A 27648-nucleotide genomic window follows, 5' to 3' on the forward strand; every position below is an offset into this window, starting at 1 on the left:
CAGTAACTGTTACACTGGAGTTAAGGACATGTACTTGGTACCTTTAGCTTCACATCAGCCAATACCGCCAGAGTTACTGCCATTTGATGGGCCTGGTAAGCTTTGATATTTAGACTAGAAGCGCTCTTTATTTTTCTTACTGAACTGTGAGGGGTGGGAATCTACTTCTAGATGTGCTACTTCTTCAAATATTAGGACCGGTTTACACGTTGTGATTTGTCGGCCCGATTTGTTCCAAGCAAATTTACACACTGCGATTCGTTGACCGGCTTTTCTTTGCCTATTCAAATTGAAGGATGGAAATTGGCCGGATTTCTAACATCTGTGACACTGCATCAGATTTTTAAGAAATCAGGCCAATTTTTAAATGCGAACATATTTTCTTATCTAATCTGGGCCAAATAGGGCCGACAAATCGTAACGTGTAAACCGGGTTTTAAATTCCTAAATTTGGCCTAACAGGTAATTTCAGTGTCTCACTCACCTGCTGACTCAACATAACACAGCATGTAACTGATCAATTTTTAAAATTTTTCCACCCTCACGGTTAGACGAACCTCGTCCTCATATGCTGCTTGGTGTCATAGTCCGATCCAAGGCTGTTTTCAAACGCCCGCGTGCACTCAGTCAGCGTTCATTGTCACCACCGCCAAAGCGACGAATCAGTTCAGCGAGCATCGAAACCAGCAGCAGTGAGGGAGGTAGTGTGGACAGCCCAGCCAGCAAGCGAAGCGTGCTGAGTGAACTTCACGATTCACCACCAGCTGATATTGATGACATTGTGTTCCAGTACAACACCACTCAAGCTAAGATTGCCAGCAAAGAGACGAAAGATTCCCCAGCTAAAGCTTCGCCTGCTTCTGAAACCTCGACACCTTCAATAACGTCTTCCTCTGGAGCCGTGACCTCTCCCTCTGTCTCCACTGACAGGTCGTCTGTTGCATCTCTTGAAGCACAGAAAAAGCAGTTATTGGATCTTCAAGAGCGCGCGCGGCAGTACATCTTAGCACAGACCCAACGGAAAGGAACAGCCTCCGGAAATGCAGAACCTCAAGGGGTGAGCGAGGACAAAGAGGCCCCAGACACTGCTAACGTAGAGCTAATGGGAGGGGAGAGTAAAGTGGCTGATGATGATGATGATGCTCCGTATGATCCAGAGGAAGGGTTAGAACTTGATCTTAATCCCACCGACCCCACCCCAGCCAAACCTGAAGAGTCCTCTAAACCTTCTAGCTTTCAGATGCTGGTATCCACTCTTCAGAGGCTTCAAAGTGCTGCTGTTAAAAGTGTAAGCCCCCACTTGGCACCACTGAGTACAGTGCTACCATTGGGTTCCACTGCTGCATCCAGTGAGACTTCTGCTGCAGCCACAGCAAACACAGCCAGCCAACCCACCATCTCACCAGGCAATGGCATCCAGTCTGTGGCATCAACTAGCAGTATACTGCAGCCTGTTGTACTAGCCAGTCGTGATTTGCAGTCGGTGTCTTCTCCTGACAATGCATTGCAACCAATAGTTTACAGTAGTCGTGATCCGCAGTTGTCAAGTACAACTGATAGACATCAAACGGCATTTGGTTCAGCTGGACACTTGATGCAGCATTCAGGTCCTTCTGACCACCAGGCAGTGTCTGCCAATAGACACATACCGCAGCCGTCACCTGGACACACAGTGCAGCCTTCAGGTGTGGCAAAGCAGCAGCCCATGTCTGTAGGTGGACAAACACCACATTCTTCAGGTGCTGCTGGCCGGCAGCCGGTATCGTCAAGTGGGCGTATAATTCAGCCCTCCGGAGTGGCTGACCAGCAACCCATGCCTGTAGGTGGACGCGTAGTGCATAATGACCCTACAGTTGGACGTGGACCACAGTCTTCCGGTGTTCCCGACAGACAGCCTGTGTCAATCGGTTTAACTGGACGCATGCCGCAGCCTGATGTTTCTACCAGTGGAAGTCTAAAGTCACCCACATCGCGTGTTCATCATCATTCTACCTCCTCTGACCAAAGCTTTCATTCCAGACCTCCCTCTGATCAAAGAGAGCAACCAGTTCCTCACGACAGCGGTCATACCAACAGATGGAACCCATCTGAACCTCCACAAGTTACTCGTCACGTGAACAACGTCACTCAGCAGACAGGACAACAGTACAGCGGTCTTCGTCCAGAAGAGCGTGCGCGTCTGGCGGCTCATGAATCGCGCATGGAATCACGGGAAAACAGGCGAGTGCCAAGCGAGCACAGAGATGAGCATTACGAGCAAAGAAGAATGGACGACAGGCGCAGAGGCGGTTGGTACGACGAGACGCGCTTCCCTCGGGATTCCCGACCTGGTGATTCAAGCAAGTCGCGTTTCCCTCGGGATTCCCGAGCCTCCGACTCACGGAGTGACTGGCGACATCAACACAGGCCCGGACGCCAGTGGTACGATGATGATGATGATGAGCAGCGGCGAGACAGACACGAGTGTCCGGTAGACGAACGACCAAGATACGAAGAACGCAGAGAAGAGAGAAGATTTAAAGAGCATTGGAGCCGGGATAGATGGAGGCGATGATCAACACAATGTGTTAGAGATAGTTCTATCCAAAGTTTCTTGTAGTTAAAAAGCGTTAATTGAGACTAAGCTTATATTGAAGTCTCTCGAAGGCTTCACGAAGTAAACTCGAACAGTCGAGGCCTTGTTACAGAGTGTTTCTCGGAGTTCGAACACGTTTCTGTTAAGCATAGAATTTTACTTCAAGCCGGTTGCATTTTGTGTACAAAGCAGTCAAACGTTTTAGAGGAATCATGGTGGTGTAGAATTTTACTAAAGCCGTTTCAATAACGTTTCTTTAACGCGTAATAAATGGTCTTTTCGCTTAACTGTTTAATAGTGACTTATCATAATTTTCTTCAATCGTTGAACGCTGGAAAGGAGTCGCAAGAGAACTGTACGCCATCGAAAAACGGGAGGCGTGAGGGTGGGGAAAGAAAGCGAGAACAATGTTCGCTCGTTTCGCTTGCCCCCTGCCCCCACCCCGTCGTGCTTTGGGTTTGCGCTGGCTTCGCTCGCAATTTTTTTCGCGTTCTTTTGGGTTGAAAAAGTGAGTTTCCCAAAGTAGGGGAAGTTGATAGAAGATAAAAACATTTTCTGAACATTTTTGTAACAGAAAATACACGAAGAGACTTAATTGAACCGAGGTTAACTTTATCTGTTTTTATGTCGAGCGGGGCGGGAACCGGAAGTAAAATAATCGGAAGTGGAAAGTCCTGATTACCCTCCTTTCCCAACTATCAAGAGCGACGTGAGTGAAAACAAAGAATATTAAAGCCTTTGCAGAGGGGAAAGTAGCTAAAACCGTCGAAACTCCTTATGCGACCAGCTCCCGTATTAAGCGACCACAGCCCGTTAGCAACCACGTTTCCAAAATACCAAAGATTTTCCAGTCAAATAACTACAGTTGGAACCGCTCGTGAGCGACAATCTCTTTCAGGTGACTAAGACAATAGACTACGAGCAGTCCCTATTTTTTCGCAGAGTTCGTCGAGCTTGAAGCGAAAAAAAAATGAACGCGCGGGGGGAGGAGGCGGGGTGAGGCACCTTCCCTGGGCGGTAATTTATTTTTTCGCTAGCTTCGCGCTCGACGGACTCTGCGAAAAAAACAGGGACTGCTCGTAGTCTACTAAGACCACTTTCGGCGCTGCTGGTTTAAAATTTGTTATTGATTTTTAATCGCCTGTAAGCGACCAGTTCACAGGATTCGACCTCACTACGAGCGCCGGTTGGGTAAGGAGGCCACTTACAACCCTGTCTTTGCGATAAAGGTTTCTTCATGCATTAGAACATTTTCTCTCATCCGATCACAGGCAGCAAAAGCTAACGAACAACAATGGTATATACGGGAACTAAACAATTCTGTTTTAGAAGGTATAAATTCGAATGCTTCAGAAAGCAAAAAAAAAAAAAAAAAAAAACGTGTTCGGTTAATGTCCGTGTTCCAGGACCACATCAGCCCTTTGGCTGCCCATGCCTTAACCTACTGATCAAATAAAACAGGTTGAGGATGATTATGATGTTCGCAAAGCAATAACTCGCCGAAATCGCTTCAAATCGACAAAGAAGCTGACAAAGAACGAAAATAACAACACAGCAATAGCACGAGTCAGTTAAATTCATGAAAGGATTTTTGCGTCGGAGAACTGGGGAGTCTGGGGTTGCGTTTTTTTGGTGGGGGGAGAGGGGGGTGGGTGTCCGAGGTGTTATTTTCAAAATTTTATGGTAGGGGACATACTTTTCTTCTCTTCTTAGTCCAGCACGCGTTTTATTTTCCCTTTTCTACAATCTTCCTGCATGGAGCTTGTAAGCGTGTGCATGTGCTGGAGGATTTCGCAATGAATAGCCTGACACGCTGGCAGAATGTCACGCGTGAGTGTTTTGAAAGAAATCACTCGCGCGTGATATCACGCGAGCTACTCACGACGTCACATGACGAACTCTTGTAATTAATAGCTCACAAATCAATCGTACAGGAATTGCTGAAGTGAAAAAAAGTCACACTTTCATTGCAGCGACGCTTACTTCTGTCTATTAATAAAAGGTAAGTTACGTTTTGTTTTCTTGAGTTAGGCTGAGCAATTGAAGACAATATGGGGAGGCAAACAAACGTTTAAAAGCGGTGACAGTCGGTGACAGTCTCTTCCTCTTTCAGAGTTCCAGACGATTCTGTCGACTTGAATGAAGCTTTGTTTTCGTAAAGTGAGTTTCAGCAGGATTTGATTTTCGATTGCTGAAGACACCATGGCTGAAAGAGGTGAGTTCTTAGCTGTGTTTCAAGTAGAAAAGAGCTGAAGTCTATTTTGTTTTAACCGCATGCCTCTAAACATTAAAATGAGGTTCCTATTCACTCGCGTGATGCTCGCCATTTCTTTATAACATATTAAATTAACATTCACTTCAATGGTCACGCTTGCTTGTAGTCTTCGTAGGACTCATACATAGACATTTTAAATTGTGAAGAAAAAGTAAGTGTAAGTGCAGTACAGAGTTCACTTCACATTAAACGTGTTCTCATATAAAAACAGTGGAGATGCGGATACGCGAAACATGCAAACATGAATCACAACCAGAATACTGCCACCGTCGACCCGGGGCGTAATCACGCTAAATTTAAATTTTTGTGTATTTCGCGTATCCACTTCTCACATACTTTAGACAATCAAAGAGAGAAGTGGTTTTCCAACATTTTATCGTTTTTACACGTATTGGTGTTCCCACTTTGCAAAATTAGTAAACTTAACTTAATCAATGAATGCGTGATTTGGTTCTGAGGTGTTGCGCAACTGGCTACCGCAAGGTTGTGTAAACAGATCGAGGATCGAATGTTTTCTGTTGACTGAATAAATCATTGCTTGCGAATAGAATACAGTGCAAAGTAATTTGCTGAATGTGACCACAAACAAAAGCAAGGCTTAGGGGAAAAAATCACTGCAATATCGCCGTTTCTGCTACAGGAAAATTTTAAGACTGCTTAATATCGCTGGGTCGTACAATTGAAATTTAGTTCCGCTTAAGGTGGGGGTTTACGTGAAAGCCGTTTTTCCACCGTTTAATGTGGGTTTAATGCGAATATCTCATTTGCGTTTCAAGCAATCCAAAAACTCTATACTCATTTTACAAATCTACGATTTGCGGCGTTTTGAGAATTTTTTTGGTGAATTTTGAGGATTTTTGGGAGGAGGTAGTTTTTGCGACTTTTTTTGCTTGTTTACAAGCGAAAATAGGAGAATAGCAGTTATGTGGGGCAAAATTTGGAACATTCTTGTCTACTCTCAAGGGACTTTTTTAATTTCTCAAGGGAATATTTTAATTTCTCAAGGGATTACTTTCCGCTGTGGGTGATCACGCGATCTCGTGGAAAAAACGTGACATGTCACATTTACAAACGTTATATAACAATGTTAAAAGTGACATGTCAGCTTTCTTATCTCAACGCACGTGTGTCTGAAAGGCGATCTATAAAAAGCGTCGCACAAACAATGGATTGCGTAACTAAAACACGAATAAATAGCCACTAGCACTTACATCGTTTAAAAATTACAAACGTCAAAAATAAACCATACCAAAAAACTTGCTCTTTTCAAAGATATTATTGAAGTTAAAACAAATGCAAGAGATGGGGGCTTCTTTTAAGGCTTCTTTTTTAGGCCAAATTTGGTCGCTACAAGCGCCCATTCTATTTCGTCATCAGCCTAGGTCGTTAGGGACGTGACCTCGCGTTGACAGCAATGTTGCATGAATCGGCTTTACAACATGCGATCGTATCTACGCAGTTCGAGTGGAATTCCAGTCAAAGACAGCAAAATTCCTTCGTATTTCATCTTCAAATAATTATAATTCGATAGCATTCACTGTATATATGGCTTTTGTTTAATCCTTCTTAAGCCCACGAAGAAGCTGTCTTGATATCCGACCCTCGCATAGACTGTCCACAGCCCTCTATTTTTCGTGTTTTTCGATCGATGAGCGCTCGGTGAGAACGGCGAGAGACCTGGACGCCAGCACAAAACAGAAGAAGCAAGAGGGTGGGGGCGGGGAGCGAAAAAACGCCTGACTCGTCCCCAGTCGTCTTCATACAGCACGCGGCAAATATACAGCGGAGGGAGAGATTGCCGCGTGCTATATGAAGACGACTGGGGACGAGTCAGAAAAAACGCAGCTTGAGTGTATCGATTTGTTTACGCAATGTTTTCTCCGACAGTAGTCGGAAATATCCGTATTTTTTTCGTGCTCTTTCGTGGAGCAATCGTAACGATACGGCCTTGAACACATTGAACAGCGGTCTACCTATAACAATTCAAATATGGCGTCACAAAAACAAAGCGTCGAACGCATATTTTGCTGTTTCATTTGCTAATTTCGCTGCCGTAATCGACTGCCTCGAAAGGTCCTTGCAATTTTAAAGTATAGAATTGTCAGATCTCGGTGAAATTTGCACTGTTTATTTGTGTAATGTTGAGGAATATGTGTATAAATACCCGGCGCGGACGAGCCAATTTTGACAAAATTATATGGCTGCATTTCCTCCGCTAAGATAGGAAATTGTTACACTAAACTACAAAGCAACCGTAATGATAAGTTCGAAGAACAATGCACAGGATAAACCTTCGACTCATACTTCATGCAAAAAAAGTCGGTATCTCGAAGAGACTTTGATTCTCAAAGGAGTAGTAAAATTTGGAGAAATAGGAAATGTTGAAGATTAAGTGTGATTTTAAAATTAGAATTTGAAAGTTTAAAATTAGATATTAGTAGATGGACACCAAAACAGACCCCTGACAACCTGGAGTGCTCTTGTGTGGGGGTCAACTGTCTGGTGGTGTTACAAAAAACAATTTTCTATCTCCTTTCTTTTCTTTAAACCTCCTAAAATTTCTCTCAAATTCACATGTACCCCAGCCTTAAATTCTGAGCTTAAGTCTCGGCTATAATATTAGACGCGCGTTCTGATAAAATGTGTAGTTTTTTTTTACCTATTTATAACGTATTTATCGTTTCTTTTAGTAATCTAATTTTAATACAATGATGTATGCAAAATGAATTTCTATTAGTTGAAATCAAACGCCAGTGTTCAGTCCTGAATCATCCGCTCTTTATATCTAGACAGGAATTATGTAATGACTTCTTGTTTTTTTTTTTCTCTGAAAAAATTAATGGCTGAAACCTTTACAGCGAAATATGTGTTGTCTGTTGTCAGTTGGAATTAAAACTGACCTTTTTTTAAGCGATGACGTGTGAGTGACGTCGTCATCGCTTTATGCCATCGCACGACCGACCGGATCTTTTTGTCTTTTTGTCCGTTTGTCTGTTCCGCACAATCGAACAGAAATCAAGTTTAACTTAATAACAAGAAATCGCCGCGTAGAATACAAAGGCAAAATACTCCCGTACAGTTAGAATGGAACACTACAATGTATAAACGAAAGAGACTAATCTTAAATGATGGGATTTATTAGATTTAGTAGACAGAAATTTTTAATTCTCATAATATACAGGGCCGCTATGACCAAGAGACCGTTTGACCTTTCTTGCAGCTGTTATTTTTAAGCTAGCCTGCGTGTATCGTATGTCGTTTATCAACAGTCACGCTACAATATAACGCAATCTTTGTTGAGACAACATAGGGAAATCTGAAAAAATGAAATATAAAATAAAATATTGTTGTTGTTTAATTGAGCAAATCTACGAAGAAAATGTATTATTAACTTTGCATCCTTGGTCTGTGAATTCTGACTACTGTATTTATTTAAATTCCATCAAATACAACTATCTCATTTATACAATCACTAACATTGCTTCTTAGGTTTAAAAAATGTAAGCTGCAGTTGGGTAACAGTCTTCATCACGCACAAGGTTTTAGCTACTGTTATTTAGGCTGAGATTTTGACATTTTTTTCTAAGATTATGTAAGACCTCTTGTGAAATGTCATCGCTTCTGCATGCATTGCATGCCATTTATTATTCGTGCAGTTTAACAAGTCAGTTGATTACGGATCTGAAGATCAAACTTGATTGGAGTGTTGTGTTTTTGAAGTGCGCGCGAGGAATTTAATCCTTGATCAGTTACCTACCTACATCTAAAACAAATTAATCGACTTTGTTCAACGAGGGCTGCACATAACAGTCTTTCAAGTGACAAACCTGTAGCCTTTGGACTCCCGATCAAATTAAAATTTGAAAGTGTTAGTTTCTGTGGACACGCTGACTGAAAACGGTGAGTTCTTGCCCCACGCAAGGTTTCGGCCCAGATGGGCGTGAACGCACTTACAGCAAAAGTACCTATATAATAGTAGATTTTAACCTGTTTGAAAAAACGAATTGAAAAAGCGAATTTTATGTTTCATTGTGAAAAAAAAACCGTTTACTTCTTCATAGACAAGAAAAGGATGACCTAGATCGTGAATTAGATCAATTTATTTCCACTAATCAAAGGCGTGCATTAAAAAATGCTTCTGTACTTCTTGTAATTAGCCTTCTTGCGAATGTGGTACCAGACCCAATATCAGGAATGCAAACTTCATGTTATAGACTTCTTGTACTGCTCATGAATTTTGTTTTGCTTTAAAATTCTATTTCCTGGAGACCTCTTGCTTTCGTAATTGGATAGATAAGTTTTCTCGATTTAAGGTGGCTCGATGTAGTTTTTTTAGCCCTAGGGTGATCGTTTTGAAAATTAAAATTATCTAGGAAGCCTATGTTCGATTTGTGCCAAAATACACCATAATGATCAAATACGACCAAAGTTTAATTTTTCACTGGTCACTTCGTCACAAAGGTTACCATAGCAACGATTGTTGTTTCCTTTTGTTTTAAAACAAGCTTGATTTTCTCGAAATCTGAGTTATCATAACCTATAAAACTGCTGTTACACTCTTTTTATTTTATAAAGAGTATTGTTTTTCCGACCCAGGCTGAATATTCTTATCTTTCTGCCGATTTTAGGCTGAAAATTTTGTTATGAACATTCTTAGATAATACCGTTTGATATTTTCGTTTTAGCATGTATTGCGGTAACAATTTATGTACCGTTCATCGAACTGCCATAAGCATCGAACATTTGGCTAGTGCAGGTTTTTATCGATTTATTGGCTAGTTCAAAGTTTGCCGTTTCGGGAAATAAAGGATTTTTACGGTTCAGTAAATTAGAAACATATTTAATTGTATTGTTTTTACAAATTTTCAACTCAAAATTATATTCTTTCAAAATCTCAGCCTCGGGTTTATTCTTAAAAAAGTCTTAAAAATTCGCAAATTTTAGCCTCGATATTCTTATAAACTGTATTCTTATAAAATAAAAAGAGTGTACTCAGCATATCTTATCAAAGACACAAGCCGTTTGGGCTAGTCACGCAATCTTTACTCTCCAATAGGAGGCTACCATTGACGTAACACTTGGCGGTTTCTTTAGAGACTATTGGATAGTCCCTTTGGGTTGAGTTAGTCTATGACAAAAATGACTGATAAAGGGTGACTATACATGCAAGGTGTCAGTGAGTTGAGTAGACGCGTTTGAATCACGACCATTCCCTTCTTTCTTGCACATTAAAGCAGTTTATAATTCAGTTTTGTAAAACTAAAACCTAAGCTACCACTCTGGCCAATCACAAAGGGTACAGACAATCCAGAGAACCAAAAAAAATTCAAAGAACATACATGCTAAGCGCGGGAAAACGTGCGCGATTGAGTCACGATTGATTTTGGTTTTACCTGATTGGTCGAGAAAGTGGCGCGAATCTGTTGAACCAATCGCTTTAAGCGTAGTAATGCAAAATCAAAGCAAATACGGGAAAACTTTCCACACTCAAGTGACAATCGCTGTATGGACGTTTCAACAAAGAAGCATCAAGTTGAAAATGCTATAACGACAGCTTTCCATCTTACTGATGGAAGTGAAAGCCCGCCCAAAACCAAAAACACCAACTTCCGGTTGCCGTACGAATATCTACTGGACAACAATGTAGTATGTTAAAGAGCGGAATTTAAGTCTTACTACAAGTTTCCTATTGACAGTAGCTGTACTTCCTTCAAGGAAGAGGGATAGGATAGAGGGAGGGAAAGGGAGAGGATTTATGCCGGGAGATCGATTGTATCAGGACTGAAAAGAACGACGTAAAACTCTGCAGTGATATTTTTAGCAAATTAAGTAGCCTGCAGACGACGCGGTTTAGTGAGGCAGGTCGCTAAGGGAGTGTTCATTATTTCTAATCGAAGGGGGGCAGTCGTGGTCGCAAATTTCCCTTTCGTAAACGGTCGTTGCCATTTGAAACGGTCGATGCTATTTCTCAGAACGGTCGCGTTTGCCATTTGAAACGGTCGATGCCATTTATACTTTGGACCAAATCGCATGAAAGGATCTTTCAAACTTCTTGAGAGTATCAGATGTTTGTTTAGAAATGTCAAGCGATTCCAAAAATTATTTTGGTTTTCTAGTTGACGAAATATCCGATCTTCGGTATACCATAAGATGTTCTCGACACTTGTAAAAAATTTGGCTCCGCCCGGAAGTAAGAAATATTGAAACAGAAAACTGCAGAAAACCTCACGCAAACGAACGAATGGATGAATATCTCCATTTACTTTAGTAACCTAATGAGAATATTCTATGCCTGTTTAGAAATGCCAAGCGATTCTTAAAATTATTTTGGTTTCGAAGTGGACGAATTCTTCGAGCTTGTGCATACTATTAAATCGCTACGTTCTCGACATTCGGCATGCCGGTATGCACAGGCTCGAAGAATAGACGAATTCTTCGAGCTTGTGCATACTATTAAATCGCTACGATCTCGACATTCGGCATGCCGGTATGCACAGGCTCGAAGAATTCGCCCTGAATTCGTCCACTTCGAAACCAAAATAATTTTAAGAATCGCTTGGCATTTCTAAACAGGCATAGAATATTCTCATTAGGTTGCTAAAGTAAATGGAGATATTCATCCATTCATTCGTTTGCGTGAGGTTTTCTGCAGTTTTCTGTTTCAATATTTCTTACTTCCGGGCTGAGCCAAATTTTTTACAAGTGTCGAGAACATCTTATGGTATACCGAAGCTCGGATATTTCGTCAACTAGAAAACCAAAATAATTTTTGGAATCGCTTGACATTTCTAAACAAACATCTGATACTCTCAAGAAGTTTGAAAGATCCTTTCATGCGATTTGGTCCAAAGTATAAATGGCATCGACCGTTTCAAATGGCAACGACCGTTTCAAATGGCATCGACCGTTTCAAATGGCAACGACCGTTTACGAAAGGGAAATTTGCGTCGTGGTCGGGGGTCGGTTAAATAATGGGGGAAGGAGACAGAAAAGTTTAAGGTGTGTCCTTGGGGGGGGGGGGGGGGGTTGGTCATTAGAGTTTCAGGATCAATTTAGGTTTCTGGGAAACTGCTCACCTACCCCTCCCCAAACCTAACATTTTGCCCAAAGCGATAAGTAAGGGTTAATGTTAGGTTTGGGGAGGGGTAGGTGAGCAGTTTCCCAGAAACCTAAATTGATCCGAGTTTCAAGGTAGTTAGTGGCGGGGTCATGAAGTTTTCTCATTTCGGGTGGACCCAAATGTATGGAATGCCGTTTGTATCAAAAATACTTGTTTGTCATATATACGACTTTACTTTAAATATATAAAACTTGCTGCAAAATATATAAAACTTGTTGCGAAATATATAAAACTTGTCGCGAAATATATAAAACTTGTTGCGAAATATAAAACTTGTTGCGAAATATATAAAACTTGTTGCGAAATATATAAAACTTGTTGCGAAATATAAAACTTTTGCAAAATATATGAAACTTCTTGCAAAATATAAAACTTGTTGCGGAATATATAAAACTTGTTGCGGAATATATAAAACTTGTTGCGAAATATAAAACTTGTTGTTTTACACGATCCAGGTTGGTAAAAAACTTAACGCATTGACCTGAACACACATATTATGTAAATGCGTGTTGAAAGTGATGCTAGTGAATACTTATTTGGCTTCGAGAAGCAGAATTTAATAGAGCATGGCAGAATAACACAGTTTTTTTAAAATTATTTCTGAGCGAGCTTGTTAACTAATAGGCATCAGTAAAAAGGTACCTCTTTTGACCGTTTTAGGCCAATATGTTAAAAACCGCTCAGTGAAAGTTTTTGTGTTTAATTTATCTTTGTTTAAACAGCAAAAAGGACACTTTTGCAATTTGTTTTTAAAAAATCATTCAATAGGGTTCATAGCTATTTGCGGGCCCAAGAGAGGCCCGCAACCCTAATCTTGACAGTGACCAGCGGATTGCGTATTACGCGTGCGCGCCACGTTTATAAAGACTATCTGCAAACCGGAAGTTGAAAATTTTGTTCTTCCACTAAGAACGATCGGAATGCAAAAAATGTGTCAATCACGACAGTTTGTCGTAACAACGGAAGAGAAAATCTGTTCTCCAAGAACGATTGTCACATAAGATCTAAGCTTCTGTCACATGGAAGATTGCAAACATTACAATTTCCAGACTTGTTTTACGGGTGTTGCTTTTGCGAAAATTTGCTCTGTTTGTATCACGCATAAGCCACGGCAAAGCGAATGATTACAACAACGGTTATTCTCGAGAAATTCGTTATAACACTGACAACATAGCGAGTTTATCGACCGAGGAAAATCACATCTCAATTCACACCGCGTGCTCGACTACAGTTCACTAAACAACAACTCTGACTGGTTCGCGGCCGGTTAGCGGCAATTAAGCGTGATTTATCATTAATCGCGGCACGTTTATAAAAGGCGAGCACAACATAGCGAGTTTACCGACTGAGAAAAATCACATCTCAATTCACACCGCGTGTTCGATTACACTTCCCAAAACGATAAAAACATGCATTCCTTGCGTGACGCGTTACTCGGGATAATTGTCTTTTGTCCATTTAATCATTCATCGATCGACACTGCCATCTAAAATTAGGCACCAGTACCTTTTCTAAGTGCGTCAAGACCCGCACTTTCTAACCTGTGGTTACCACTAGTTTATTTTTAGTGTAGTGTTTGAACTACACTTATGCGGTGGTCGTGGATGAAGTGGAAGTGCTACCGGGATAACGCTAGGTGTGGTCTAATGCTCACTGAAGTAGAACAAGCGTGCCATTCATTTCAAAAGATCGGCTTTCAAATAGCATGCGTTGCAGCCGGAGTGTCACAAAATCCTCGGGCTACTTTCAAAAGATCATATGTAATTATATGCAAGATTAAAATCTTCGAGTTTCCAGGTATAAATTGCAAGAATTTGTTGTCTTTTGCCTCTAAAGAAACAGCAAATACATGTCAAAAACTTTGAGTTGGTAAGTCAAGTTTCTTTGATTTGTCAAGCATGAAAGCGAAAGTTTCTAAATTTTAATACCACGAGTAATTTAACCTAAAGCAACATGACCTTTTCCCGACACCGACCCGTCACGCAAATTGAACATTTCTGAAGCATTTCCTTCCATGAATGGAAATTTTGTTTGAGAGCGGAATATTTCCTAAGAAGAAACTTTTCAGACCGTGAGACATTATAACAAGAGCACGAGTTTCGTGTGAAATCTTCGCAGTGAAAAAACAACTTTCACTGCTGATTCCATCTGTTGAAAAAGGCAAAACATTTACGACATTTACCGTGGTTTTCTGTTTTCTAACGTGGAAACTGTGGCTTCACTGTGAACTAACGAACGGTTACATAGATTTGGTTTCGTCAGTTGAAAGGATTCGAAAAGGATTTAAGGGCCGAAAATTTCCAAGTCTACTCTGACAGGTTTGTGAACTATTTTTTTTTATATTTGTCCATTATATTACATTAACTATCGTTATTCAACTGCACAGAAATAGTTATTGTATTGCTCATCTTTTCGATTTTCATTGTGCTTTTTTGTCCGTGACATTGTCTTGCTTTTGGATTTTCGGACGGTCTGTAGTCAGCACGAGTTTATAACCGGTCAAATGGCCGGAGGAGGGAAATAAGCGAAAACTTCGCATATTGTGATTATAACGAAAATTAAACTGAAATCACTACATTGCGAAATAAATGACGATGTAAATTTTATTGTCATCAACAGTACTACAGTGTGATAAGTAAAAACGTGATGCTTATCGTCATGTCCAAGGGAGGACAATGTTGTGTTGCTTTTTTATGGTCTAAACGGTAACCGCTTCGGCTTAATCTTAGTTGCTACATGTATTTCAAACACTACACTCTCCGAATGGAGCACTCGTTACATAAATTTAAGGTGGCTCTACCAGCTGGAGCCTAGTGGTTCATCAGGCCGGAGCTTATCCCGGTTACCTTGGTATTTATACCCCCCCCTCCCAGGATCAGATGCTTTTAATTTGCCGGTTCTCATCTATATCCCTTAGGTGGAGAGAGGCACTATAAGAGTAAAGTGTCTTGCCAAAGAACACAACGCAGTCCCCCGGCCAGGGCTCGAACCCAGACCACTCAATCCGGATTCCAGCGCATTAATCATTCGACCACCGCGCCTCTCCCCACCGGCAGATTTGCTCTAAAAATTTCAAAATTATTTATTTTGTCAATAAGACAAAACTATGTCAAAAATAAAACTTTGACCGAGTAACTTTAACCCTTTCACTCGCAATCGCGCGTTAGGCGCTCTTTGGAGGCGCGGTCATCGAACCACTTGTGACTTCATCAATTAGCACGTCAGTGAATTTTTGGGATAAGTTTCTGATCGAGCTTGGATTGACCTTTCTACAGAACTGCTCATTTGGAATATCGGTTGCATTCTGACAGAGCCAATCAAAGAAAAACACGATCCGTTTTTGGTGCAAAATCGTTGCTTAAACAGGCCAACACACCTCTAATTGATCAAGATCCCCTTTGCAGGGTTTTCCAATGATATCGTCAAAACTGTTTCAGCCAGAAAAAAGGATATGAAAGGTTAATTCAACTTCACAGCACCAAAAATGCAGTTTAACGGTTAAAAACGCGTTTTTGGGGGAAAATTCGCAAATGAAAGGGTTAACTTATTAGCCAAAAATAGACAACAATAGGGTATTTTGACGTTTTTCAGGTTGCTGTGGCAACACATTTTGACGTCATTTTGATCCCACTCTGTTAACTAATATAACTTTACTGGTTTATAGTAATCGTGTTTCAGTCACATTATCAGGGTAGCTAAAGACGGAAAAGTCTAAAGTATTGGAAGCCACCTAAAACCAACAAGCAAAATAACTGTAAAGGCTTAAGTTACTTTTCTGAAAACTCTCTGTAAGTTATGTAATGACCGCGATCTTTTTTTAACAACAAATAATAAAATAATTATCAGGTTGATTTTTTTGATATTCAGAATAATTGAAAATCTTTGGCAGTTACGGTACATGGCAACAATAAGTTAACATTTTGAGAAATTTTATTTTTTTAAGGTTGTTCTCAATGACGATAAGATCAGCCACAAGGATTCAGCCATTTCCTCATCATTCGACAAAGTAGAAAAAGCTATTTCAAAGAATGATCATGATGATCATCATACTGATGGACAAAAAGAAAATGCAACAGAAGTCCATCCGTTGAAGATTGATCCTGCTTTGCCTCCAAAAGAATTCACACAGTACCTCATTCAACATCTGGAAGGTTTAAACTTGCACACCGATAGCACGTCGACAGAGCCAGTCGTCGATGTAGATCTGTGGGACTTTGCCGGACAGCATCTATATTATGCTAGCCATCCAGTATTTTTGTCTCGAAGAGCAATATACCTCCTCGTGTGCAATCTCAGCAAAGGATTGAAAGACACCGCTCAGCCTTCTGTCAGACAAGGAATTCTTGATGTTCGTTTGGAAAACCCAAATGGTGAAACAAATCTGGATGATCTGCTGTCGTGGCTTGTTTCAGTCAGTGGAATCTGTCCGACAAAACAAGAAATAGCCGAGAAAGAGCTTCCGTATCTCCGCCCTCCAGTATTCATTGTAGGAACACACGCCGACAAACCATTTCAAGACGTCGATGAAATAAAATTACAAATTCAGAAGGAAATTTGTGGAAAGGGCTATGGAAGCCATGTGATCCCTGTTTTTATTTCTATTGATAACACACGATCATCGTCAGATGCTGGAGTTAATGAACTGAGGAAAGAAATCATGAAAGTGTTGAAGCAAGAGCCATACATGGGCGAGGAGGTACCTGTCAGGTACGTGGATTAATTTCTTAAGTGCTTGCCATGCTAGTGACCATTTTGGCTTTTTATTAATATTAGTTGGCCATTACTAGGGGCTGGACGGGGTTTATCCGATAGATCGATGAAAACTGGTTTTACCGTCAGCTTAGAAAAAGCGCGTTTTTTTAACTAATAGCTTAGATTTGCGGTCTGCAAAGTTCACTGATGGCTGTGAAATGGATTGAAATTTTAACTGGTGTTGATGTTCCAGCGCCCCCACCCAGCAACCCCTCTATTGTGGTACAAAAGGTTTAAATTAATTCAAGTTAATACTAACAGCGATAAAAAGTACAACCAAACAAATAATTGAATACATGATAATGGTGACTTGTATTAAAGTGAAAATAAGTGGAGAAGTGGAAACAAGTCAAATACTCGGAAAAAAGATTTTCTGAGTTCCCCAACGGGAGTCAAACCCATGACCTTCCAGAATACTGGTTGGACGATCTAACCACTGAGCTATGGGGGACTCATGGTGAGCGAGGTCATATACTGGGTTCTTATGGTTCTTTTTCACTTTAATACAAGTCACCATTATCATGTATTCACATTTATCATTTGGACATATTTGAGCCTGCAGTTGGCAGGACATGTGTCACACATAAGTGTAAGTGCCAAGATTCCAAGGTTGCGCATTACTTAGAAAACTTAACAATTACAGGAATAGCGCTGTGCGAGACGATAGACGATTCGAACTCCACTTGATAGCATGATTAAAAACACATTTAATCACAGTTCAAAGTTCAAGAATTACACATGTAGCGACGAAACAACGTTCGTAGTAGCGATGGTAGCAATAGACGTAGCAGTAGTAATAGTTGATTGTAGTAGTAGTAGTAGTAGTAGTAGTAGTAGTAGTAGTAGTAGTAGTAGTAGTAGTAGTAGTAGGTTCGAACTGAAATACGATAATTAAATAAAGTATTGCTTAGACATAGCATTTAGCTACATATGGATTTAAACGAGCGTGATAATTCGATAATAGATACTTGAAAAGTGTCTCCAAAGGCTAATAACATAAACTAACAACTATAAATATAACGCAAAGATTCGATGCCGAGAACATCTTACAAAGTGGTGTAAAACTGAACTGAATTATTAACACTACACATATCTAAATCACGAGCAATAATTTGGTAAAAATCAGACAATTGCAAGTATAGCGTGACGATAAAACCTAGCGTTGAAAAAGCTAATTACTCGGCAATCACGGCTAGAAAATAAGATAAAGAACTACAAACTTACTTTGGTGACGGCTCGCACAAAGATAGCTGAAAACCAAAGTCTTCAAGAAAGGTAGCCTGTAGCTGATCCTCTGATCGTAGCGGTTGCGGGATAACTAACAACTAAAGCTATTGCGAGTCGCTTTTTATAAGGTACAGCTACGTGATTATGCCTAGGGCGTAGCACAAACGAGTATGCTAGATAAAGTCATTTCCTAAACAGCGAATTTAGCCGTGAGTAAGCATGAATTGGCAAATTCCTAACTAAATCGTAATGCAGTTTTGAGCACGTTCTACTAAAGTAACGGAAATTACAGCTATAATTATTACTAGAAAATACCTTTAAAAAATAAGAAAGAACTGGGGGCGTTTCAAAACTAACAATAAGAACCCAGTATATGACCTCGCTCACCATGAGTCCCCCATAGCTCAGTGGTTAGAGCGTCCAACCGGTATTCTGGAAGGTCATGGGTTCGACTCCCGTTGGAGTATTTTTCCGAGTATTTGACTTGTTTCCACTTCTCCACTTATAAACAAATAATTATTAATAAATTAATTAACTTATGGTTTCTTTGATTTGGTCCACAGGTGGTTTAACTTTCAAAAGGTCGTCGAAGCTTTAGTTGCCGAGAAAATATTTTTCTTAAATCTCAAACAACTTCAAACCATTGCCCAGAAAATGTGCTTCATCGAAAGTGAGGACGAGGTTGACGTCATTCTGGATTTCTACCATGACCTCGGTATGATTATCAAGCACCGCAGTACAGTTGTTCTGAAGGCTCAGTGGCTGATTGATGTATTTAAGCAGCTGATAACCATTCCACGATACGAGGACATGGTAAGAAAAAAAGTAAAAATGTTTTTTTCTTACTACATTTTTGTTAACAAGGTGAACGTTTGCAATAGATAATATTTATATTATTTTTTGTGCTTCTGTAATAGAGCTTTAGCCAGCAGATTTTTGGAAGAAACATAACGCGTAAATTCGACTGCGTACGGGGAATAGATAAAGCTATAACTATAATGTAAAGATGGCCCTCATTGATTTTTGGTCCGAGATCAAGGGAAAGTAAATCAGTGTTTGCAGTTTTTAGATTACATTCCTGGCTAATGGAAAAATAAAGGGCCATTTATATCATCAAAAACTTGAAAACAAGGCTAGACAGGCTAGGGTGGCTTTTTCCATACAATTCTATTAAATCTAAAGAGTCACCAAACCGCAGTCTTTAAACCAAAAAGTACTGAAACTTTTCAGAGTAACATATTATTTCATATATTTTCAAAGCCAACATCAGCATTTTAAGAAACATAACGAAAAACGAAACAACGGAAGACAATGACAATGACAATGCCTGCCGACGCAATTTATATAATATAACTTTGTAAAAACGTGTTCATTACTTTGCGTCATTTTGTTCCTTTTGTCAGAATTCCAAAGATCGCAACGACTGGGAATGCCTAGAAAGGAAGGGAATTCTCCACAAGACACTTGTTGACCGCGTGTTTTCCAAATTTATCCAGCAAGGCCTTGTCAAGGAAGACATCTTGGACATGATGGAGCAGTTTGGTTTGATCGCCAAGTTTGTAACATCAACTGATGTAAAGTACTTTGTGCCATCTCAACTTAAATGGCCACCGAAAAACCTTTGTGAAATGGATCCATCGCCCTCTGATCCGTGCTCTTTATATCTCGACTTTTTGAATGGTTTTGTCCCTCACGGACTTTTCTACCAGCTCGTTTTACGCTGCATCCGTTGGTGCTCTGAGAATGGATTTAAGCGGCCGCCTACCCTGTTCTGCAATGGAGCCAGGTTCTTTATCGAGAAGCACTTTTTCTATCACCTAATTCTTTTTTGCAAGAAAAGGTTTATCAAGATCATCTTAAAGCAGATAAAACCAACCCGTGAATCACCACTGACTAAAGAAAGAGAAGAAGAAATACCAATTCTTGTACGAAGACTTTTGGAACAATCTTTGCGAGATTTGTTTCGTGAGCTGCCTTGGCTGAGAAATTTAAAGTATGAATTCCGTGTCGCATGTCCTTATTGCCCAGAGGAAGAAAAAATTTGTCACAAACACAACCAGACCTCCTGCGCTCATGACGACTGCTTGTGTCTCCTTAAAATGGTACCACCAGAACAACTGATGTGTGAAGAGAGCTTCTCTGAAGAAATGCAAATGGTTCCTTGTCTAGAAAAATGGTTCTCGTCTGAGGTTAGTCTTCAAGTATCAACTTTTGTCTGTACGTTTAAGAAAGCCTCCCCCACCACCACCCACATACGTCTTTTTCTCTTGTCATTGAGAGTGGGTTTTAGGTCCTGTATTAAAAGTGCTTTACAAAAGAAACATTTCCGAAACATTGTTAATACGGGACCTAAAACCTTCCCTCAATTACGACGTTGGCAGTGAAAAGCTGTGGCTTTTTAAACTCTGACCATTGTTTAGCTCTTTACCAGTACCTCGCTTTCGAATGTTTCTCTTCTTGAAACCGCCTCTTCTTAAGATGTGTGCTGTAGCATGTGTAGCATGTCAAGTTCACGGTTCTTTTTTTCTCAAACCGTGCGTAGTCTATGTGTCATGTTTGTTGCCGTTGTTTGCGTAATATCTCTTGTCAAATTAAAATGGCCAAAGAACAAGAGCGTTTATCTAATTTTTTTTTTTTTCATTTCAACACGCTTCGAATAGTTTAACTTCTTCGTTGTTTTATTTGCCAGGATGAAAAGGACAGTTCCCAGAATTCCTCCCAAGAGGGTAAGGATTTGTATCTCAAATAAAACAGTCACATTGCACAAAAGTAAAATAGGACACTTCAGTGTTTGAGTAGATGCTTACTAGGCAAAGACCCTTAAAAACTATATATGTTTTATATAGTAGTTAGTGTTTATTTTGGATTAACTCGCATATAAGAACCTTGTGATTAAAGAACCTACAGGCTGAAATGTGGTATTTGAATACCCAAAAATATAAGACCCTATTCAGCGTGGCAAAGAAAAATAGGTTCTTTAACCAAAAGATCACTACAATTTTGATTGTATAAGTTTTCTTTCATTTAAATTTTTTGGATTTTCACTAGAAATATTTTTTTTCGTAAAGCTACACTGCAATATAGACAATATTTCTGTAAATGGTTACACTATGACACTAGTTCTGAAAAATAAGAACCTTTTAAGAACCTAATTAGCCTGAATTGTGAAAAATAAGAACCTGTTCAGTCTGACCTCGAAAATCCTAAGGTCTTCTTATATGCGGTTTTTAACTGTTACACTAATGCTGTTGAAATTTACGAACTTTGTAGTTGTTGATCAACCTGGCACCCTGAAAACTGGACAACCTTCACACGACGACCTCCAACATCTTTCCAGTGAGATTTACGGTTCTTGGAAAATACTGGGGCGTCAGTTGCAGTTGACTGATTCACAATTGTTGAGCATCGACCTTGAGGAACTAGCAATATACGAGAAATGCTACAGAATGCTTAGAAACTGGATTCAAGCTGAAGGAGCTTTTGCCAATTATGGAACCCTTGCCCAAGCCTTGCAACACAAGCTTGTCGGTAGAAGGGACCTTGCTTCCAAATATTGTTACGTTCGAGATGATGCTGCACAAGTCTGCCAAGGACGAAGGAAACAGTTTGCTACCGGTACAAGCTCTTTAAAGTTTTTTTTTTATGACAGATCACAAAAGAACTGAAAGTGGAATAGAATTTTAAGTGTAGACGTGAGTGCAGGGGAGGATTTAGAAAATTCAGAGGGGGAGGGAAACATTTTCGCGAGGCAGCTAACTTGCCCCCATGCCCACAACACACTCTCGAAAGACGTTTTTTTTTTCAAAACAAATCGAAGAAAAAAAGGGGGGCAGCGCCCCCATCGGCCTCCCTCTTAATCCACCCAATGTAGTGCAACTGCTTTCTGCAACTGCTGAGCTCATCAACAAAAAATATTTAAATTCCCGTAACCTCCACTGATGGTTTTGCGTTTAAATACGTAGACGGTATGGAAAAATGTTCTAAAACAATTTATTTTAAGTGATGGAAACTTACTGCTTCAATTTTGTTCACAACCGAAGCTGACAGGTAGGGGTCAGGCGTTGATAAAGTTTAAAAATTCCTCCTTTTTTTATTTCTTCTAACCTGAATGGAAATCATCCTTGGTTAAGTAGAAGGCAGAAAAAGATCTACCGAACACTGTATCAGATTTTCTAAATATGTCATTTAACCTGCTAACATAAATGTTATTATTTTCTAAACAGTCTTTGACAGCCCCAATCCACTTAGATCCGGAAAACCTTCAGACGATGTCCTCCAACAGCTTGCAGATGAGATTTGCGACTCTTGGAAAAAACTGGGACGTCAGCTGAAGTTGACTGAAGCACAACTGATTGGCATTAACCACGAGGAAGAGTGCATATACGAGAAATGTTACAGAATGCTTAGAAAGTGGACCGAAACGTACAGCTCTGTTGCTAATTTTGAAACCCTTTCCCGAGCCTTGGAACACAACCTTGTCCAAAGAAAAGACCTTGCTTTCAAGTATTGTTACACTTGTAAGGATTTCTCACAAGTCTGCCATGATGTACCTAAATGTAAGTACCTTTATACAGTTTATATTAGACATATATCCGTAGTTTGTCGCCATTTTGGGTAATAAAGAAAAATTGAATGTTGCTTGATGTTGCTTTACTTAAAGTGTTTCTAATGAGGTCCATTAGTCATGCGAAAATGAGTCAAGGTGATTTTTACACAAAGTAGGTTATTATCTAGTGAACTATTGTTTCCCTTTATACAACACTCCACTTTGGTGATGGTTAGTTCTACTCTATTCTGGTTCGGTTCGCTTGTGGCTAGCTCCACTCTTGTTTGCTTTGGGTTAGTTCCACTCCAGTTTGCTTGTGGTTAGTTCTACTTTGGGTTCTTGCGGTTGGCTTTAATTGTTAGTAAGTTCAGCACTATTTTAAGAAATAGTGATCTTAACAACTCTAATTTAATATTTGACTCATTGACTCGGACTTATGACTCGTGACTCATGGCTAGTCTATGACTCGTTGACTCACTTGACTCATACAAACTTGACTCTTGTTTCTAATTATTTACAGAGGCGGCGGAGCGTTTTTAAACGTTGCCGTATTTATATCTTAGCGTAAACTGACATTTAACGGCCTTGTTGCCTGCTCAGATGCTGTATAAGCATCGATTCATGTTGATTCATTGTCTTCATTCAACGTTTATTGCATTTACAAAGACTTAACACAGTTTTTTGTCTGATTGTAGCGACACAAGTGTTTGAAGATCTGCGACAAATGAGACTTGATGTGGACCAGATAAACAAGGGAACTGACCTTTCACTAGATCTGAAGATGGCTGCTTTAGACAAGGGCTTCAGGATTTCTGACAATCAAGGATCAGGGAATTGTTTGTTTTATGCCTTGTCAGAACAACTGAAACTTGTCAAAAAAATCGAAATCCCACATGAAGAATTGAGAAGCAAGTTAGTTCAGTACCTCAAAGAAAACCCTAAAATGGTAAGTTTGTAGCCGTGTTAATAAGAAGGTAGCCATCATTTTGCGTTTCTTTGTCTCCAGATACTCCCTGCAAAGTCTTTAGGACGAAAATACTCCTTTGGCATCTCACCCTCGTACCCAGTCTACGTTCCCCTTGACCAGCGCTCAGAAAAACCTTGGAAAGTTCTGATTGGAAGTCCGAAGATATCGGACTTCCGGTTGAATTGCGCATGCCTAGCTTTTAAAAGCATGACCCAACGGACTTCTTGGTGTTTTAGTTCGGCCATCTCTATTGTTTTCAAAACAAATCAAAATCGATCATGCAACGGAACTTTCGAGAGTCGCTCGTTTCGTCAAGCTTGAGCAGTAAGGAACGAAGACGCGCAGTAAAAGATTGTTGGCATCTTTGCATAGCTATTCCAAAGGAATCGAACCCAAATGCGTTTTGAAAGTTCTTCAAAATCGATTGAAAAACAGTCAATTTAGAATAGTGACACGAAACACGCAGAAGAGCTTCGCAGATCCCGGCTGAAGTCAAGGATAGCAAAAGATTATGACAACCATTTTGTTCTTCACATGAGAAGGACAGGTTTCTTTAGGTTATCAAAACTGTACGTCAAAGAACAAAAACCTTTGGTTGGAGTCGGGTTTTGGTTTGAGAGACAAGGAGAAGATTAACATCTGAGACTCAGTTTTGACACATTTCCGTAAAGATTTTTTAAATTTAGGATTCGTTAAAGAAAACGAACAGCAACACAGTACAAGGAAGGGTGGCTGAATAGCTTTCACTTATAATTAAACCATAGCTTGCGATTATTTTTAAAGTTCTTTCTTTTGAACACGGAAAAAGAGCATATATTTGGGAACAGGGAACGCCAAAATTCGAAGAAACACTTTTAGGAAGCACAGGAACACAACGAAATTTTTCTGAAAACAAGGAAACATGCCCCCCCCCCTCCTGTGAGGCCCTCAAATTCCTGGAATTTACCCAACTCATGAGTTTTAAATGTGATGCCACAACTTTGGCAGCTTTGGACTTTGCAAATCCCTCGTTAAACAAAGTCGATTTTTTTTTATCAGTCTTCTGTCGATTGCTTCTAGTAGCTGCATGTTAAGACAAAATGCCGTATCTTTAAGCTAAAGCTTAAAAATTTACTTTCTTTGCAGCTGGATGGAACAGATCTGTTTAACTTTGTCAATGGATATCAGTCATGGGCTGATTACCTGACAAACATGAAACAAGATGGCACGTGGGGAGATCACGTGATCCTTTATGCTGCAGCAAACTGTTATGAAACGTGCATTCATGTGATCAGCAGTCTCTCCCATCGCAATGACGTCATTATCAGACCTAGTCGTCATGTTGACGACAGACACCCGCTAATGTTGGGGCACATTCATGAGATACACTACGTTAGCCTTCAACCCATACAAGGTAAGACGTTAAAAATAGATCAGTTAAGCACGCAGGGAAAAAAACGTTCAAGCTCTTGTTGAATCTTAAAAATAATCCATTGCGCTAAGGTTTAGTTATTTGGCAACCCTTGTAGCGCTTGCTTGAAATTAAGGTAAAGGTAAAGTCTGTGTCCGAGCCAAGTAGCTCGCCATCAGGCCGAAGTTTATCTCGATTTCCGTAGCATGAGGCGACTAGGAGTATTTCTTCTCCCCCTGGATGTGATGCTAGTAAGAACACAACACAATGACCCCGGCCAGCGCTGAAACACGGACCGTTAGATCCGGAGTCTAGCGCGCTAACCAATTAGGCCACTGCGCCTCCTTAGCTTGAAATTTAGAGGGACTATATAATAACAGTTGTTAAGGTACTGAGTGTTCAATGATTGTTTCATACTGAAATTTTGTCTAGCGCTCCGTTCCATATAGTGACTACTATACGTGTACTTTCACCAAAGACAACATACACACACTGCAATCAACAAAACATATTTGGCCATCTTTTATTTATGTCTGGTTATGGTTTGTAGTTACTGTTGGTGACGCTGCAAATGGTGCTTCATCATCAATCCTTTGTAAAAACAATAATTCCACATGTACATGGACTTTTTGTTTTATTCTCAGTAACGGTCAAAAAACGACTGCGAGGTTATACTCGTCCCAGATTTCCTCGTTTCTAAAGTGGCGAGTATTCACTAAATATTTACCTTACCTTCAGCTAGTAATTGGTGGCTCTATTCAGGCAATCCGCGAAGTGCATACAAAAGCGTCATCCTGTGATTTCATATATCTACAATTACAAATATATATGAACGATTGCTGTTTTGTTTTCTTGCGTCTTCAGGTCATTCAAGAAAGAGATTTCAAGATGAGACTTCCGTATGTCTGGAAGTTGAAGAGTGTGCTAAAAGGCTAAAAACAGATTAGACCTTTAAAGTGGGTAAGAGTTTTAATGGAAATTTTATGAGGCGTTTTCGTTTTAATTTCGTGGTTAGTGTGACACGCATGTTTCGTCCCTTCCAAGAGACTTATACCAGAGACTTTTATCAGTGATTAGGCATCTGTTTAATACCAAAACTGTTGCATCAACAGTATTGATTCGTCAAAGTTGAGGTGCTGAAATATGCAGGAAACTGTTTTGAGCCACCTAAAAGTATCTTGCAATATTATGTTTGACTATAAGATCTTTGGTCACATAATCACTGACACGTGGCACTTCAAGAATTTCCGAAAATGATCAACTGGCAAGGCAAGCGTCTGGTGATTAGTTCATTCAAAATACTTCTTGTGTCAGTTGCCAAGAAAATGCACTGAGTAGAGGTGCTTATGTAGTCAACCAGAGCATTCATCAGTAAAAAACATCATCATGTAACTTCTCCTTACAACCTCCATACATTGTCATGCAGACTGCTGACAAGAATAAAGAAATTCAACAACAAAATGATGTTGTCCTGATAAAACACTAAATTCTCATAAATGACATTTAAAGAAATACATGGAACTTAGTAAGGAGAATTGAAGTCAATTGAAGTCAAGAATTGCTTATTACGATATTACGAATTCATTATACAATCTAAGGTCTACTGGCATGCCCTTATTGGACCATCCCAAGGGAAAGATGCTGTCAACATTGGGAGCTAGATCATTTTCAGTGGCAGCTCCGAAACTTTGGAATGTTCTACCCGTGGAGCTTCGTCAAGCGACATCACTTGACTGTTTCAAATCTCAACTTAAAACTTATCTTTTTAAGAAGTATTTTTATAATCTATAACTTTATTTTTATTTTCATAAGATGTAAAGCGCTATTGATCAGAACATGAAAATATGCGCTATATAAATTAGCAAATTATTATTATTATTATTTATCTTTCCTTGCCGGCTTTGGTCATGAATTGCTTGTCAAGTTATAACATTATTACCGAGAATCGCTTGTTACGTTGTTTTTCGTTTTTCTATTCTTAAATTGTCCTAAATCTGGTACATAAGATCATGCGTAATATAACAACAATTTTGAAAAGTCTCTCCTACATTTGGCTTTGGTATAAATTGTTGGGATGAAGAAGTCAACTTCAGCAAATATTGAACATTGTGGCTTAGTATAGGTTTTTTTGTATAGCAAGTGCTTATTGTTCGTATGCTTTTTATCCAACAGTGTGCAAGCTGTAGCGGAGAGTTCCATCCCCTCCCCGACACCTATGGATATTGTCTCCTCAGAAAGGTGTGTTTCTTTGCTATGCTTAAGCTAAGGTGGTTCTCAGACCACTTGTCAAAACTGCTTAACATATGACAGTTTTTATAGCACCCCTTCAAGTCATTTTTTTTCTTAGTGGCCATTTGGCCACTGACTGCTCAAGTTTGGTCACCAGTGGAAAATTTTAGTCGCTAAAGTAAGCTCACGCTTTTAATCTTTTTTCTCAATTTTAGTCGCCAGACTGGCGACTTCAGTTCTAATTTAGTTGCCAGTTCCAAAACTTTAGTCAGCACGACGAGTAAAATGGTCTTAACTGTGATACGGAAAATCTCTTTCAAATCAATCAAGGAACCGTTGAAAATAATTGGCAACTAAGATAGAAAAGAGGTAACAATGAAGCGACAGAGAACAAAATGGACAAGTTTAGGGAAGATTCCCCCTGAGTGACCAACATAAAATTTCTCCTCACAATACCAATACCTAATCAAGAGAAAAGGTTATAAAGGGAAATTGCTTTGATCTTTTTCCAAATTCCCCTTCCCCGCAACTTATGCTATAAGAAAACTTTTGCAGATCAATCAGGAG

General features: G+C 39.8%; 2 protein-coding genes and 1 long non-coding RNA gene across 11 annotated transcripts in view; 2 read left to right on the forward strand and 1 right to left on the reverse strand.

The window, feature by feature from the left end:
• LOC144666873 (uncharacterized) overlaps window positions 1-2870 on the forward strand; it is a 63208-nt gene extending 60338 nt beyond the window's left edge. Inside the window, exon 19 of the mRNA XM_078528292.1 lies at window positions 1716-2870. Within this exon, the coding sequence (XP_078384418.1) occupies window positions 1716-2554 (839 nt within the window). The 3' untranslated portion in view covers window positions 2555-2870. The remainder of the gene's footprint in view (window positions 1-1715) is intronic.
• The window catches only part of LOC144666872 (uncharacterized), a 93352-nt gene that overhangs the window by 28147 nt on the left and 37557 nt on the right, over window positions 1-27648 (forward strand). For 2 of the 9 annotated variants that reach the window (XM_078528290.1, XM_078528291.1), the window contains exons 5-13: window positions 15914-16677; window positions 18513-18762; window positions 19353-20138; window positions 20639-20675; window positions 21220-21564; window positions 22173-22505; window positions 23191-23441; window positions 24588-24855; window positions 25717-25812. The exons of 2 other annotated variants lie outside the window; for them this stretch is intronic. In XM_078528290.1, the coding sequence (XP_078384416.1) occupies window positions 15914-16677; window positions 18513-18762; window positions 19353-20138; window positions 20639-20675; window positions 21220-21564; window positions 22173-22505; window positions 23191-23441; window positions 24588-24855; window positions 25717-25799 (3117 nt within the window). In that variant the 3' untranslated portion in view covers window positions 25800-25812. Of the gene's footprint in view, window positions 1-4433; window positions 4578-4688; window positions 4791-15913; window positions 16678-18512; window positions 18763-19352; window positions 20139-20638; window positions 20676-21219; window positions 21565-22172; window positions 22506-23190; window positions 23442-24587; window positions 24856-25716; window positions 25863-27024; window positions 27091-27648 lie in introns of those variants that run through there. 5 more of the 9 variants (XM_078528286.1, XM_078528287.1, XM_078528288.1 and 2 more) reach the window with 5 other exon arrangements.
• Window positions 17410-18094, reverse strand: LOC144666919 (uncharacterized). The gene is made up of 2 exons (XR_013573250.1): window positions 17947-18094; window positions 17410-17599 (listed from the first exon to the last, which is right to left on the reverse strand). It is a non-coding gene; the product is annotated as an uncharacterized LOC144666919 (long non-coding RNA).

Source organism: Oculina patagonica, chromosome 9 (assembly GCF_052425735.1).
Source record: "Oculina patagonica isolate OP01 chromosome 9, crgOcupat, whole genome shotgun sequence".
Taxonomy (NCBI): domain Eukaryota; kingdom Metazoa; phylum Cnidaria; class Anthozoa; order Scleractinia; family Oculinidae; genus Oculina; species Oculina patagonica.